General features: G+C 41.9%; 1 protein-coding gene across 1 annotated transcript in view; it reads right to left on the bottom strand.

Annotated features, from left to right (window-relative positions):
• Nucleotides 1-17438, bottom strand: part of LOC126235314 (uncharacterized) — a 195201-nt gene that overhangs the window by 39693 nt on the left and 138070 nt on the right. Inside the window, exon 8 of the mRNA XM_049944037.1 lies at nt 3081-3212. Coding sequence (XP_049799994.1) covers nt 3081-3212 — 132 coding nt within the window. The remainder of the gene's footprint in view (nt 1-3080; nt 3213-17438) is intronic.

The following is a 17438-nucleotide window of genomic DNA, read 5'->3' on the forward strand; positions in this document are numbered from 1 at the left end:
TTCACTTAGTGGAAAAACAAACTGCATCTAAGCAACAGGCGACTGTGTTGAAAAAAAAAATTAAATTATGATCTCAAATAGTTCCCACATTGTCCTGTTCTTTTCACTACAGTAAACCAGCGACTTTTGACGGGACCAATAAGAGTACCGCTTTAGCACATGTATCCAGCGATGATTAGCATGGCCACACTGTCGATAAGGATGCCTCAGTAGCAAGTCGCTGGCACACAATCAGTCGCAAGTAGCCGGCCGTACAGACGCAGTCGCTGCTAACGCCCGATTATCGTGAGCTTGTCTGGGTGTCATGCATTGCTCCCTATCCACATAACATCAGCCTATACCTGCCTGCGAACTTGGAACTGGAAAATGTTATTATGTTAGACGACATCGTGTGGACTAAAGTTGTGAATGTCTTTATTCATCCCTCTTGACGACTCACTTAGCTAACGTTTTATGCTTAGAATTCGCTCTAAGAGTTTCCTGTAAAAAGAACTTACACAGTTGTTGGACCAAGTTAAGGAAGCACCGCGAGAAATGTATGGCTGAAAATAAACGCAGGTGATAGCCAAGCCGGCAGGATGCGCCGTTGCATTTCGCCACTAACGGCACCTGCTGTGAAATGTCCTGGATACGTATCAAGTGTCAGTCGTGATGGGAACAGCGTTGTCTCTAGTTGTAAGAGCGTCATGTCGGAGCTCATTGCATACGAACGTGGTCAAATTGTTGGTATGGTGGATGCTTCCGTAAGCAAGGTAGTCAAAGTGTTTGTTGTTTCAAGAGACACCGTGTGGAAGGTTTATACCACATACGGGGACAGTGGAAAAAGTCACCTGGTAAGTCAGAACCAGGATGGACGTGTGTGTGTAGAGCGATCATGACAATCCGTCGTTGAAGAGGATTGCGACGGAAGATAAAAGTACGAGAGCTGCAAAAACCAGGACTGAATGTCGCACTCGCAAATCCTCTCAGTGCCAAAACAAGAAGAAGGCAGCTCCGTAAGTAGGGACTTGCAGGGCGAAGTGAATTCTGTAACTACTCATCAGAGTTGCAAATGCTCGTAACAGAAAAAGTTGTTGCCGAAGCCATAAAACCTGGAGTATAGAGTAGTGGAAGAAAGTCTTTTGGTCAGAGGAGTATTGTTTCACAGTGTTTCTAACTTCTAGAAGGGTTTACATCCCAAGAGTGAACAATGGCTGTGATGATTTGCGTAGCCGTGTCGTGGTATTCCACAGGCCCTATCGTTACTCTGTCGGTCGCATAACTGCGAAGGATTATGTGACCAGATTAAAACTGTGTGCCGGACCGAGACTCGAAATCGGAACCTTTGCCTTTCGCGGGCAAGTGCTCTACCAACTGAGCTACCCAAGCACGACTCATGCCCCGTGCTCACAGCTTTACTTCTGCCAGTACCCCGTCTCCTACCTTCCAAACTTCACAGAAGCTCTTCTGCGAACCTTGCAGCATTAGCACTCATGAAAGAAAGGATATTGTGGAGACATGGCTTAGCCACAGCCTGGGGGATGTTTCTAGAATGAGGAGAGCTTCTGTGAAGTTTGGAAGGTAGGAGCCGAGGTACTGGCGGAATTGAAGCTGTGAGGACGGGGCGTGAGTCGTGCTTGGGTAGCTCAACTGGTAGAGCACTTGCCCGCGAAAGGCAAAAGAAGGTCCAGAGTTTGAGTCTCGGTCCGCCACACAGTTTTAATCTGCCAGGAAGTTTCATATCAGCGCACCCTCCGGTGTAGAGTGAAAAATTCATTCCATTATGTGACCAGCTTTCGAAATGTGGTGCTACAGAAGAATGCTGAAGATTAGATGGGTAGATAACATAACTAATGAGGAGGTACTGAATAGAATTGGGGAGAAGAGGAGTTTGTGGCACAACTTGACAAGAAGAAGGGACCGGTTGGTAGGACATGTTCTGAGGCATCAAGCGATCACAAATTTAGCATTGGAGGGCAGCGTGGAGGGTAAAAATCGTAGAGGGAGACCAAAAGATGAATACACTAAGCAGATTCAGAAGGATGTAGGTTGCAGTAACTACTGGGAGATGAAGAAGCTTGCACAGGATAGAGTAGCATGGGGAGCTGCATCAAACCAGTCTCAGGACTGAAGACCACAACAACAACATGTGACCAGTTTGGCTGATCAGGTCCCTCACCTGTTACAATGTTTGTTCCTCAATAGTGATGATGTTCCAGCGTAAAGTCAAGCGCCGGCACGCCGGTTGGTAAGGTTAGAGCAGAGAGGCCTATGAATAAGACGTAAGCCACTTGCACGCGGACCGAGCCCTCCCTAGGACGGCAACCCGACGGCAGCGCCCTCGGCACGAGGAGGACGTAAGCGCATGGCCGCGTCACACTTTAAGACTAGCCAGTTCTGCGAGTTCTACGACTTCCACAGCGGCATCAAGAACAGGCACTTGTATAGCAGCGACTTAGAAACTGCATTACTTTTCTTGTATTACGAACTGTATATACTGAAGAGATTTCTTGTTTGTCTGTCACCTTTTGCTCGTGACGCATCTATATCTCATAAAGTATTTTAATCATTTCCTTCGATAGTAAACTTCAATAATACGATTTGCTGGAATATTGCGATCCGAGAAATGAGGTTTGTAGGCACCCCATATTTGACGTGTAGGCGAGGTACAACAGGTGCTGTGTTCCAAGACGAAGGGTCCCTGTTCACACAACCCCCATCGTCCGGGACTGGTTTAACGAGCTCGAGGATGAGTCGTCGCATCTGTCGTGGCCCCCACAGTCACAAGAAGTCAGTGCTGTCCACGTTCATCTTCGATAGCTGAACTTGCGACAATTTTTCAAGAAGAATGATATAAAATTTCCTTGGAAACCACACAGGACCTGTATTCATTCCGGGATACGTGGAAGCTGTTTCGAATGCCAGCAGGTTTCCTGCACCTCATTAGCCACGGTAACGGTGTTTCCACACTTTCGAGCAACCGCTGTATGCGTGTGTGCGAATTTAGACCAACCAAAGCAGTTTTTTGCAACCACATCTAGTGCATGTCTGACAAGCAGCGAAACTAAATCGTCTTCGCACCCTGTCATGTGGCTACTCACGCAACTGGAGGGCTGAAGCTGGTGCGACGGCGGTGATGGCCAACGCCAGAAGCAGCAGCGGCGGCAAGCGGCAGGCGGTGGCAGAGGCGGCCATGTCGGAGTCGCTGCGGGGGCCAGCTGCACTGAGATGAGCTTAGAGGCGGCTGCCCCAGCGTTATATAGCAGGTGTGGGGCTTGAACCCCGCGCCCATCACCGGGACGCGTGCTCACGTGTTACGCCACCCTGCCAATCGGAGGGTCACGGGAGACGCCTGACTTGTCCGGACCGCCTGTCCTCGGCTGTCGCAGAACAAAGTCTCCGAAAGCTGCAAAAAGACAACACCGCTGTACACGTTTCCGAGGGCAATGCGTCAACAAATGCCTCTGAATAGCTGCTGGTGCTCTGTCTTCCATCACTTATCGCTCTGCCCTGCGTGTGTCTACCTTCTTTTTTTTCCCTTTACGTGACAGTGAAATCATAAGAAACACAACTCTGTCTTTCCTCGGAGGGCCTCGTGGTATGACTCACACTCTCTCACGTACAACCGATTCAGTTAAAAATTTCTAAGCTTCAATCGCTATTCGTGGGAAATCTTACGGATATCGCTCTTGTGAAAGTTGTTGAAATTAACCTTTTTGGAGAGATGACTGATTAAAACTTAATGACCTGACCACAAGAATCCTCCAGTCTTAGCCGTTTCTTAGAAAGTTCAGCACTTTTTGTAAAATTTGGAAGCATGAATATCAACCTGTTTCGCATTTACTTGTCAACAAAATTAATCACAAGCTGCGACATTATCGCTAATAAAATAGTGACCCGTATATACAATAAGTTTCCTTTAATTTACGTCTATGGTCAGAAAATTTTTGGTAACAGATTACCGGTTTCGGTCTATAATGACCATCATCAGATCTGGCTTATAAAAACAGAGTCCTAATGTACTGCAGCCATAGTGGCATCGTCTAATATTAAATGCAAAATCAGTGCCAGCATCGTCAAATATATATATATATATATATATATATATATATATATATATATATATATATATATATATAACATCATATGCACGAGTCATGTTTTCAGTAGCACATTAGGACTTTGTTTTTATAAAACAGATCTGATTATGGTCATTATATACCGAAACCGGTAATCTGCTAACATAAAGTTTGTGACCACAGACGTAAATTAAAGGAAATAAAATGAATTCCTGAATCCTAGGGTACAGCGTTCATTGACGACCAACACATATCGACTGGCGTTTCCAAGCTAAGAATTGTCATCCTCCATCGCCACCGAAGACTACTACCACCTGGGAAATCGTCTATATTGGAGCACTGCTTAGTTGTTGAGGGGATGAATTCGGCAAGATAATGTACTTGCTACCACGTTCTATCGCTAACTCTTCGTACATAAGGAATAGATTGAAGTTGTTTTGGCGCATAATATAATTAACAGAAACAAGGACTCTCCTTTAATTGGGATTGGGAACCTACTTTTAACCTATCTCAGAAAAATGCTCTGAATTAGCAGGCAGACAGTGTATGGTGGCAATGATACACAGCGATTCATCGCTCTTACCGGTGACCAACACGTGACGCTCAGCCTGCATTGAGCGTTGCGCTGGTGGCCCCTGGCACGCGACCTACACAGGGCGATGCCACCATGACCACGCCTTCGTCAAGATTCACCACAGTCTCATCTTGGAAGATGGTGAACAACTGCACTGCTGTCTATTTTAAGATCCCACAGAAAACATTTCAATAATACTATGAAAATATCCTTCTGTTTAGATCCACACAATTTTGGCAGAGAACAGTACGTAATGTATTTCCTGTTTTATTGTGAACTAATCGATGGTATGGCGACGGGTGGTCCGTTATCGCCTGTCGTGGTCGATCTATACACGGAAAACTCTGAAGCAGAGCCACTAGGATCCACCAAGTTGAAACCCCAGTGTTTCCATAGTTACGTGGACGACAAGTTGCTGCTGTGACCGCATGAAGCGTAAGAGCTTCCACCGTAATATAAAATTCAGGGTGGAACTTGAAAAAGAGGGCCAACTACCTCTCCTCGACTTGTTAGTTAAGACCGGACTGATCGCCAGGTCATAGTCCATACAGGAAACCTACACTGACCTCTATCTGCACGCCTCTAGCCTTCACCAACCGTCACAAACATATTCGGTGCTAAAGACTCTGGTCCATAGAGATTGAACACCTTCAGACAAAAGAGCCTAACCGGAGAACTAAAACAACTACACTGGCGTTCCGATGGACTACATCAAACTGGACGGGCGATGCAGTCACAATCAAGAACGCTGAGAAAGAGACTGAGACAGAGACTGAGGAAAAGAAGCCAAAGATTGCTTATCTGCCTTATGCTGGCCCAGTACCAAGAAAGATCGGTAGACCTCTACGGGGACATGGCATGCAGTGTATTTCGCTCCCTTCAACTAAGATAAAAAGTATTCTTTCTAATGTTATAAACGATCTAGGTCTCCGAAAGCCGGGTGTGTATCGCATTCCATGGGAGTGTGGCATGTCGTACATTGGGTAGTTTATTAGAACAGTCGAGGGGAGATGCAAGAACCTCAGAGGACGACGCACCCGACTAAAACAACAAAGCTGAAAGCGAACTGCAGATTCAAAGAGCCAAGGCCGTTACTGTACAGCTGAAGACTCTGGTCCATAGAGCTTGAACGTTTTCAAACAAAGAGAGCCTCACCGGAGAATTAAAACCCCTACACTGGTGTTCCGATGGACAGTTAATTACAATTAAACTGTTTTGGGAGCTAAATTGATTATAACTTAATTATTCTTCATTATGCTAATGTAGGAACATGACCTTTTATAATCAGTGCAATACGAACGTTATTTTATGTAACAGTTATATTATGCTTGATGACATGCTGATGTACTGTTGTTCTCATGTTCATGAAAGATCTTTCTGTGATATATGCGATACAAGTTGCATTTTGTCAAGACTTAGTGAAATGTACTCAGAAGATCTGATGATGCCAACGTAGTTTGCTGCAACTGGTCATCATAAGAAATGCAGTACTATAGCTATCGTTCTGTTTGAAGCTGTACTTTTCTTTCTGCATTAATCTAGATCGCTCCCTAGCTTAACAATGTCAATCACATATAACAGAACCGAATTACAGTGAGACCAGTATCGTGTTACAAACGCCAAGTTTTCGAACAGGAAGATGCAAGAAAACCTAATAACCAGGGATGAAGCTTTCAATTTCATTAAACCTTGGGGTCCGGCACACATTTTATTCAAATCTCTAGCTGAGGGAATATGCGTTTTACGGTACCAGTGCGTGCTCTGCAAAAGAAAAGAGCATCAAAGGGCCCAGTGGATTTCGGGTATCGAACTCGGCTATAAATAGTGGCGTGACGTTAAAAATAACTCACAGTCCGGAGTCCAGGCAACGAGCACAAATAACAGCGAAATTGAGTCGGTCGACAAAATAGTATACGGAAAATGGAAAGAAATACTCCGCTGAACACCTGGAAGCCCACTATTAAACAGTAACCAATATTAATTCTGTCTATTGGAAACTATTTGCCAAGGCGGTTTCTTCTCATTTCATACAGTCCGCTTCAATATTTGCTTTCGACAAGGAATATTCAGAAGTAGATCTATTGTTCATTGAAGTATAAATATTGTGAAACTGGTTTTTTGAATACAAGGATTAACACAAAACTTGAAAATCTATGTAAAGAATTTCTGCAGTGATAGAGACACAATATATGTAAAGTTGCATGTTCCAAAACTCCCAGGACGAGCCCACTCAACTTCTCCGGTAACAATGGCACAACATCTAGAGGGCGCATTTGATCATACGCTCACCAGACAAACATTAATCACCTCCTTACGAGGTAGTTTTGGAGCGGTGAACGCAGTGTACACCCATGATCTAAAACATTATGACTGTCTGTTAGTGCACCATGCAAACATAATGCAGCAGCGATTCTGCTTGCTATGGGTTATACAAATCCTTGACGGGACTCCAGAGGTACGTGGAACCAGATGTCTACGCACAGGTCAAGCAATTCCCGCAAATTACGGGATGGGGGTTTACGGGCACGCAGTTGGCCCGATATGTGTTCCTGTGGGTGCAGATCAGACACATTTTCTGGCCAAGAGATCAATGTGAGTTCATTATAATACCCTCGAACCACTGTAGCACGATTCTGACCTTCCTGCTGGAAGATGTTATCGCCGTAGGGGGATAATTCAAGCTTGAAACTATGCAGGTGCTCCGCAGTAATGTTCAAGTAGTTCACTGCTGTCATAATGCCTTCGATTACCACCATACGTCCCACTTGAAGCTCAACTCAATACACCCCACAACATAATTTTACCCTTAGCGGCCTGCAGCTATGGCGTGTTGCGTGTTTCGTGCAGCTATTCGCCGGGATGACGGAGTGTAAGGACCCAACCATCGACCTGGTGTAACAAGAAATGCGATTCATTCGGTAGGCGACACCTTTCTATTACTCCACCGGGAAAACTTAGTGATGCTGCTCCCAATGGAATCATAACTCAAATTATCGTTGGGTCAATATGGGAACATGTAGGGGTCGTGTGATTTGGAGCTCCATATTCAGCAACGGCCTTTGAACGGAGTGCTCTAAAACATTTGCATCTTCACCAGCATTGTACTCTGTCTTCAGATTTGACGCAGATTGCTGCCTATCCTAGATTACTCCGGGGTGGGTGGGGGGGGGGGAGAGGGGGAGGTGGGGAGGCGGGGGGCAAGGGCGATGTGAACCTCCGTCCCCTACGTTTTGTTATGAGACGTAATGGCCCAATACTATACGACCTACTCGTTATTTCACCAACCTTAAACCAGTTTCAGCACCACTTATATCAGTTGATTTCCACGTTTGCGGCCCATATCTTTACTTTAGTGACTGCCCACTTTCTCTTCCACTTACATTCCTCCCTTACTGCGTCAAGCGCACGCAACACCACCAAGAGACATTCAGCCTTGCGATAGGCATTGGTCATAATGTTTTGCCTCATCAGTGTGGAAGTTGTGTCGTGTAGTGGTGTAGCCCTAGACAGGCCACATACGTCGTTGCAGTGTTGCGTATGCAGTCGAATTTATGGAATCAGCGCAGTGGGATGGGTCGCTGTGGAGCCGTCACAGAGTGGCAGCAGCATCTATTGTGTCCGGACATACCCATGACCACGATGTGAATGAAGGGGTCAGGTTTGTCCGTGTATCAGAGCGCGAACTGTCTAAGGAGTCTGGAAGGAGTGGTCTATCACTCATAGTCAAGTAACGTGTCTTCACAACTGTAAAAAAACCTCAACCACCAGCCTCCAGGGGTGACTGCCGCACCTTGTAAATCACAGTCTGTTTCAAACTTGACCAGCAGCTCTGCTGTCCCTGAATACAGGTCCACCTCAACTAGTTTCCTGGGGAACAGTGTGAAGGGAAGTGAGTGCAGTGGACCTTCGAAGGCGTGTTCTTAGCAACGAATCATTGCTCACAGCGGTAGATAAAGCTGAAAGACCTCAATGGGCCAGAAAATACAGGAACAGGAGAGTTGCCGATGAAGGCGTAGAGCGTACTTCGACAAGACGCGACTGTTGCTCATTTCAAAAATCCAAAGCGTCGAGGTCGTCGGTGACCTAATGAGACATTCACACACAGCGTGCGGAAGGTGCAGTACAGGCCAGCGGTGGGTCTGTAATATCGTGGAAGCGTCTTCCGTACCATCGCTCGAGACCACTAATTCAGATGACGTTAAACATGAACCAGGATGTTCACTTCAACATTCTGAGTTGCTAAGTCTTATCCGTTGTTTTACATCTTCATGTCGACTATGCTGCGAAAACATACTGCCGGCCGCTGTGGCCGAGCGGTTGTAGGCGCTTCAGTCTCGCACCGCGCGACCGCTACGGTCGCAGGTTCGAATGCTGCCTTGGGCATGGATGTGTCTGATGTCCTTAGGTTAGTTAGGTTTAAGTAGTTCTAAGTTCTATGGGACTGATGACCTCAGATGTTACGTCCCATAGTGCTCAGAGCCATTTGAACCATTATGAAGACTCACTCACGCCTTCCTAGATGATGTTCACAGAGCTTAATGCTTTCCTTTCTGGTTTGATGAACATTCAGGCACCCCGTTGCATCTGCTTGCTAGATAACACTATCTTAATCCTACAAAAAAGTTAGAGTCTGCATAACAGATGTCATTATCAAAGTAAGGGGCGGTGGTACACGGTATTCGCGAAGTATTTCATAGTGGTTACTAGTTTTCTGTTCGGTGTGCTTACCTCAGGACAAATAGATCCAGAAGTCTTCAGTTCTACGGGAACTTTAGAATTCATAAGCAATCAATTTTAGGCGTCTTTGGAGCACAAATGTCGTTCATAATATGTAAACATCTTCACTCATTGGTGTAGAGTGTCACAGTATTCGTGTAGAGCACCTGATGATCCCAAGCTTCTACCCTTTCCACCACTGACTGTCATTAGTTCCAAAAAGTGCGAAGAAATGTTTTCTGCGAAAGTTAAGAGCTGTTAGGCCAATGGTAAAAAGTCTTCTCGTTCACCACAGTGATTCTGTGGAGGGCTGCGCTACCGAAAGACTGCTTATGTAGTTAAGAAATTGGGTTATTTGAATTTGTGGACTTACACATTTCTAAAGGCATTGGGGACTTCTCCTGTTTTAGTCAATCAAGATTTGTTCTGATCTGTAGACCATATGGTAGGTGTACCAATAGTGTGACGCAATGTACTACAAAGACGTCGCAGATCACATTTGTTGGAGCATTTATCCTTGGTCGTCCCTCATAAAAATAGTTTCCAAGAGGAACATGTGTGTTTGTGTGTAGTGTTTGTATGTATGTATCTAAGTATCTTTATGTACATAAGTATGTGTGTGTCTGTGTTTCAAGTTGCTGTAAATTTAATTTAATATTTTATCGCTGTAGTTAATGTCTGACAATTACATTGACATACACATATTTTCGACTTGTAACTAAGTCTGTAATGACAATACAAGAAAGTATGGCATGTATACTCTAGCTGGCTTCGAAGTATACATATACAATCACATAAGCATATATACATATACTTATGATTATTATTATTATCATTATTATTATTATTTGCGCTGAAACCCTGTTGGATCACGCAAAGCATTCTGCTTCATTTGAGCATTTTTTCTGATTTTTCACGAATCTCTCTTTTTTTTTCTTTCTCGGTGGAAACTCTTTCTATTCTCAGTCCACTTGGTCCCTGTTTTCTTTGGGACTTCATTTGCTGCCTTAACGTTCTACTTGTATATTCTGTCTCTGTATATGTCTGTGTCTTCAATTTCTGTTGGATCGTTTTTTGCTTTTTCTATGCCGCGTTTGACTTGTGTAATCCTTGAATGAATCCTTGTGTGAATGTCAGAATTCTGTCGGTGAGTCTTGGTGGTAGGCTGTTGATGTGCCCTTAGAGCTGTAACCTTCTTTTTTCTGACAACTGCTGCTTGGTTAGACCGCTTATCTATGGTTTTCCTAGAGTATAATCTATATTCTTCTCCTGTCAGCTTTTGGCCGAGAATTTTTTTCATGATTTCGCGTTCTTCATCCAGTATGCTTTCCATGTCACCTTTAGTATGGAGTGTTAGTCTCTCACTAACACACAGTATTTCAGGTTTGATTACTGTGTTGTAGTGTCTGATCTTTGTTGAAGGGTTTCACCCAAATATACATACAGAGATACACATTGAAACACGTATGTTGTGGGGCGGCGATGGCGAGGCATTGCAGAGTCTCTGACCAGAGAGCTATTTGTCGTTCCTAGTCTGCGCTTGACCGTGCAAGAGTAGCAGTTGCGGTCGAGTCGCAGTAGCGGCAGTTACGGTCGAGTTGTGAGAGAGTTCAGTTGCATGTAGGGAGTCGGAGTTGTGTGAGGAGTCGGCATGCATCGACATGGCACTCTGGTCAAGATTCAGGACGTGGTATAATTTTTAAATAAGGCAATGAAGCAGCATTGCGCACATTTGATAATGTAATGTAAATTAACTGTAACTAATTTGTTCAAGAATCGCCCCAATAATAATTATTGTTTTTAAACCAAGCACTTTAACAAAACAAACATTTTCTTGAAAGAATATTTGCCTTCCATTTCCTTTAAAGAAAAGTTCACTTAAGTTCAAACAATGTTTGCGATGCATTTCCTCCAAGCTATGGCGAAAAATAAGAGCAGATGCAGTTTTACTGAGGTAAGAATTTGAGTTTAATTATTGCACAGGGCCTAAGATCGACATTTCGGTCTGTTTGCGTTTTCATTATCATTGAATTGTGTTACATTTTTTTGTGGGCAGCTTACATTTGGGTCAGATTGCTATTTTTCATTTAATTGTCATTGTCAATAAATTATTTTATTTGCTGGGAGGTTACACTAGGTTCTATTCCGATTAACATTCAATTATTGTCTTTTTCCAAATTTCTCTGGGGAGGTTACACTTAACTCTAGGTCCATTTCCATTTGAGTAAGATTAGACTTACATTTCTGTGGGGAGGTTACACTTGGCGACATCCAGTCCAGGATCGTATTTCGTTGAGAATCTTCTGAAACGTAGCCAGATATCTGCTCTTATTTGTTTAAATATAATTAGCATTTGGCGCAACGCTTTTACTAATTTGTGAATTTCTTTCCTCAGATCATCGGCAATTCGTTGCTCTGTTGTATTTGTGTTTGTTGCTTTTTGCATTGTGCTTATTTTATTTGTGAATAATTGTGACTATAGTAAAAATGCCGCGAAAGACTGTGAATAGTGTATCGCGTGGTATTATGAACGAAATAACCGACTTAAACAACTTCACCGATAGTACTTGTGACACGCAGTGTAATGATGACAATCCTGCGTTCACTGACAACCAGTGCGTCCCAACCACCAATAATGATGTAGATCTTAATGATGAACAAACGAACTCGGTTATGTCCTCTGTTGATTTGACGACAATCGATGACGCGGGACGCTCTATTGTAATGAGCGCTGCCCAGCCTAACACAACCGGTTTACTAAATTCACGTGACGAACACACAAATTTGTCTAATGAAAATGAACAGGATACACAAAGTACGACGGATTTATTTAATTCAGAAATAATGTCTGACAGTGTACATCCGACTGATAAACCTTTTTGTAAAGTACAGAATAACCAAATGGTTACAGAAAGCGAGACAATTCCAGATCCACCATTAAACAGCACATTGAATAGAGTAGGTAATAATGGCTTGGAACAAATTATGGCAAGATTTCTACAACAGTACAGTGAAAATCTTAAACAACACTTTAATGAAAAACTAGACAATAATAATGAAAAACAAGACAAACTTAGTGAACAGGTCAGACAACAGAGTGAAGATATCAAACAGTTCAATGAAAAATTAGACAACAATTCCAGACAGTTAAATGAAAAATTAGACAACAATTCCAGACAGTTAAATGAAAAATTAAACAATTCCAGACAGCTTAGTGAACAGATTAGAGCCGTTGCCTCACAATGTCATGATACTAAGGAACAGTTGCGCGAGGAAATAGAGGCTTGTTCAAGAAAAAGTAGCGAAGAAATTAGGTCTGTTGCTCAAGAATTAAGGGAAATGCAAACAGCTGCAACAGAAACACTTAGAGACGAAATTAGCGGAGTCGCTAAACAATGCTCTGAAAAAGCTACACAATTACGCGACGAGTTTAAAGCAATGACGGTAGAACTTTCGCGCACAATGGACGCAAAGATAGACGCGAAATTGGAACAACAGAACACTCAGATTGACGAACGCTTTAATCTCCACATACAAAACAGTGATACGCGTTTCCGCAAATTTATTCAGGATCAAAATAAGGTAAAACTTCAAGTAATGGAAACAATCACTGCACAGAGACAAGAAGACAAACGTAAAATGTTTGCGAAAGCAAAAACATACGTAGACAACAATATTGCTACAGTGTCCGACAAAATTAATACCATCGAACAGTTAAACGCGGAATTACGCGATGAAATTTCTGATCTTAAATCAAAAACAGATACACACACAGCAGATATTCAGACAGTGACCGACAGATTCGAACAATTAGAACTAACACAGGAATCTGTTGTCATCAAAGCTGACGTTAAAAAACTGAACGAAACTACGCGTAAGTTGCAAAAACAGATTAATGCCTCTGATTCTAAAACCGATGATCAGGTAAAAATACTGACTGAAAAATGTGATGAACTGGCCAGTCGTATTGATGTTATTGAAAGTAATAATGACAGCAAATCAGACGATACTTCACCAGTTTCATTTAACCAAACACCTGAGTTTCAAAATCTACAGCAGACAATTAATGAGATCGATTCGTCTAATAACACATTGCGTAGAAAATTGTCAAATTTGCAGCAAGAAGTAACAGAGATGAAAAATATTTCAGTTAATAACACATCACAGCAGACGCCACTTTGCGAACATTTGTCAGACTCACGTAGTGCGTATAATTTAGGTAATCAACAGAGAGTATACGACTTAGATTCCGAACAGACACAGACAAATAGATTCTCTTACAATCATGAACCTGTTCCAACATACAGAGACGATAATTTTGATTACAAACATTTTCTGTCAGTAAGAAAATTTAAAGTGTTTAAAAATGATAGAACACAGATTCATCCGCTAGATTGGATACAACAATTTAGCTTTGCTTTTCCACCGACTTGGCCCGTAACTCACAAACTTGAATTTATTTGCAGTTTTTTGGAAGGCGAATCGGCAATTCGTATGAGACCGATCGCGAGACAATGTTATTCAGTAGAAGAATTCTGTCAGCGTATTGGTCGAAGACGACACAGCGCGGAATTAACGATCAACTAATTAGTTTGCCAAATTATGAGAACTCCAATTTTCCCAGTGTGACGCAATTTTTTGAGCATATGGTCCAACAAAACCAGTACTTAAGTGAACCATATAGTGAATCTGCACTCATTCAATTATGTATCTCTAAATTACCACGGTCATTAAGAGTGTCACTTTTAACGGGTCAACAGAACGAAAATATTTCAGCATTCAGGGATCTGCTGCAGCTTTTAGAAGTGCAGCAATCTGATTATTCTTTCGTAAACAAAAATTTTTCATATAAAAACCAAGGCCAACAAACGTACAGCAATTACGATCAGCCACGTAATTTCAATAGTAAAAGTAACAGACGCTTTAGGAATGACAACTACCAGAACTTTAATCACAGACAAAATTCTAATTATCAATATCGGCAAAATTTTCAGCAACAGGAACCACATTTTAGCAACAATAGAGGTTATTCACAACAACAGCATCAAAACCAGCCGATTAGCATACCTAACCAACAATGTAATGCACAAGGTCAACCTAATTTTAATGTTTCGCCGCGTGGACGTATAGTCCCTGATACAACAAATAGTAACGCACGGCAGCAAAGGAACAACTACGTACAGAAAACACAGTATTTCAATTCCTATCGCAATGCGCCGTATAGAAATGACTATCTTGACAGACGTAAAAACGATGAGCACAATTATCAGCGTACGTACAATAACAGACGGTCTTATGAGCAGCAAAATGATCAGCAGCAACACATTCTCATGAATGAACCCGACAGTAGGTATCATCCAGAGCGTAATACGTCTGGAAGAAGTAATAGAACAGTTCAAATAGTAGAAATGCCACAACATCCTCCTGATAATAATAACACGTCAGATAGAATCTGATTAGATACTGTACAGGTCGCATCTTCCAGTAACACAAGCACTACCTTTGACACACAGAATATTGTTCACGAAAATGTAATTACTTTTGACGATATCAGAGACACTCTTTTGCAGGAAAGACCAGTTGTTCAGAAAATTATTTCACATCCTGTCATCGAAATTAAAATAGGTTCATCGAAATTTTCAGCAGTAATCGATTCCGGATCACCTATGTCAGTAATTAATGAAGAAACTTTTAACGAGTGCAACAAAGAGAATACGTACCCTACATTACCATTAGGCAAAACGAAAGTAAAAGGAGCAGTATCGAGTAAAGGAGTAGACGTTAAATTACAGACACATTTATCATTTTGTATTGCGGGTCACACATTTCACTCAAATTTTTGGATTGTTCCTTTATTGACAACAGACGTTATTTTAGGCACTAATTTCCTGGTACAACACGACGCAGTGGTTGATTTTCAAAATTCCTATTTAATGTTGAAGGATGAAAATGTGCAATTGGCGTTAGAATTTCAGCACTCATTATCTGCGGAAGAACAAACAATTAACCGCACAGAGGTCATTTCCGCAACACGTAAAATAGACTGTAATCCCACATTGTTCACGGATACGTATGTACATAACTATAATACTCCAGACGAAGCTGACTACGACGTAATGCAGATGATTTCCGATAAGGTTAACCAAAGCAGTGCAAATACGCAAAATTCTTTTACAGCAAGCTCCAGTTTTTGACAACATTCCTGGTACTATGTCCGGATTTATGTATGAATTTCAAGTCAAACAGCACGACACATTTAAAGCTAAGCATTATCCTATTCCGTATATTCATAGAGAACAAGTTAAAAAAGAATTGCAGGATATGCTCGACCAAGGAATTATTGAACCGGCAGTTAGTCCGTACATAAACCCGCTACATATTGTTAAGAAAAAAGATGGCTCACTTCGCCTCGTACTTGATTCGCGTCACATTAATGACATAATTATTAATGAAACAGATCGACCTCAGACACTAGAGGAACTTTTACAGAAATTTCACGGTACAGCTATTTGTTCTACATTAGATTTGAAATCGGGATTTTGGCAAATTCAACTTCATCCGAATTGCAGAAAATATACAGCTTTTCTCTGTTTTGGTGACTGTTATCAATTTTGCAAATTACCATTCGGGTTAACTATTTCCTCTGCAGCTTTTATTCGCGGTTTGAACACTATACTTCCGACAGAACTTAAGGACAGAATTACGACGTACGTAGACGACATTCTTATCGCAGAAGCTAACTGGACTGAACACAATATGATTCTTGAACGACTGTTGCAAACTTTTCGTGCACAAGGACTTACAGTTAATCTCAGTAAATCACACTTTGGGAAAACTTCTATAAAATTTCTTGGACACGTAATTTCAGCAGAAGGCATTGCGCCTGACCCGGAAAAACTTCAAGCTCTACGTGACATTACTGTTCCTACGACGAAGAAACAATTACGCAGTTTTTTGGGCTTAATTAACTTTTTTCGTAAATTTATTCATCACTCTGCTTTAGACACACCTAGATTATGCCAATTAACAGGTAAAAACACTATTTGGTCATGGGATAAGCAAGCACATTCTGAATTTGTGAACCTGAAACATGCTTTGTTGAATGCTCCACTTTTATCGCACCCAGATCTTACCAGAAATTTTTCCATTGCCACCGACAGTTCTAACTCCGCTTTAGGCGTACATATTTTCCAGGAAATTGAAGAAGATGGCTCAACAGTAATTAAAAACATCGCATTTGCAAGCCGCATTTTGTCACCTGCTGAACGAAATCATTCCGTTACAGAACTTGAAACATTATGTGTTGTTTGGGCATTTATGAGATTTCGGTACTTTCTTTATGGCAGACATACCACCGTATACACAGACCACAGAGCGATACAATTTTTACTTTCAGCTAAATTTACTCACGACAGGTTAAGTAGATTGAAACTTTATTTACAGGAATTTAATTTTACGATTGTTCACATTCCCGGCACACAAAATGTTGTAGCAGATGCACTATCCCGTTCTCTCAGCAACAATCAGCAAGACGTAGCAACCAACTTCTGCAAAGCAAATTTCAGCGTTATGTACATTCAGCAAGTTGCATTTGAAAATTGTATTTCATCGTCATTACAGGACAGAGCACAAGAGCAAAGTAAATACAATGTGTGGAAAGAAATTAAACACCTTTGGCAAAATAAGAATAATGTTACGATTAGGAACCACTACACTGTACGCAATGACATTCTGTTTCGCCGCTCTCATCCAGACAGCAACAATTGGTTATTATGCATTCCTGACGAACTGGTTAACAAATTAATATGGTATTCTCAATTAAGTTATGCACATTACGGAGCCAGAAAATGTTTTCTTATACTGAGACAGAACTGTTATTTTACCAACATGGAAAAACGTATACGACGAGTTTTAGCGTCATGTAAAATTTGCCAGAAAGCTAAGTCAGACACCACTTCACATATTCCTCCATTATATCCCGTTATACCTGTTAAATTACGACATATGGCCGCAGTAGACATTTTTGGTCCAATTCCGAGAACTAACAGAGGTTTTTGCTACATCTTTGTCGCTGTTGAACTCACTTCAAA

The sequence above is a fragment of the Schistocerca nitens genome, chromosome 2 (assembly GCF_023898315.1).
Source record: "Schistocerca nitens isolate TAMUIC-IGC-003100 chromosome 2, iqSchNite1.1, whole genome shotgun sequence".
NCBI lineage: Eukaryota > Metazoa > Arthropoda > Insecta > Orthoptera > Acrididae > Schistocerca > Schistocerca nitens.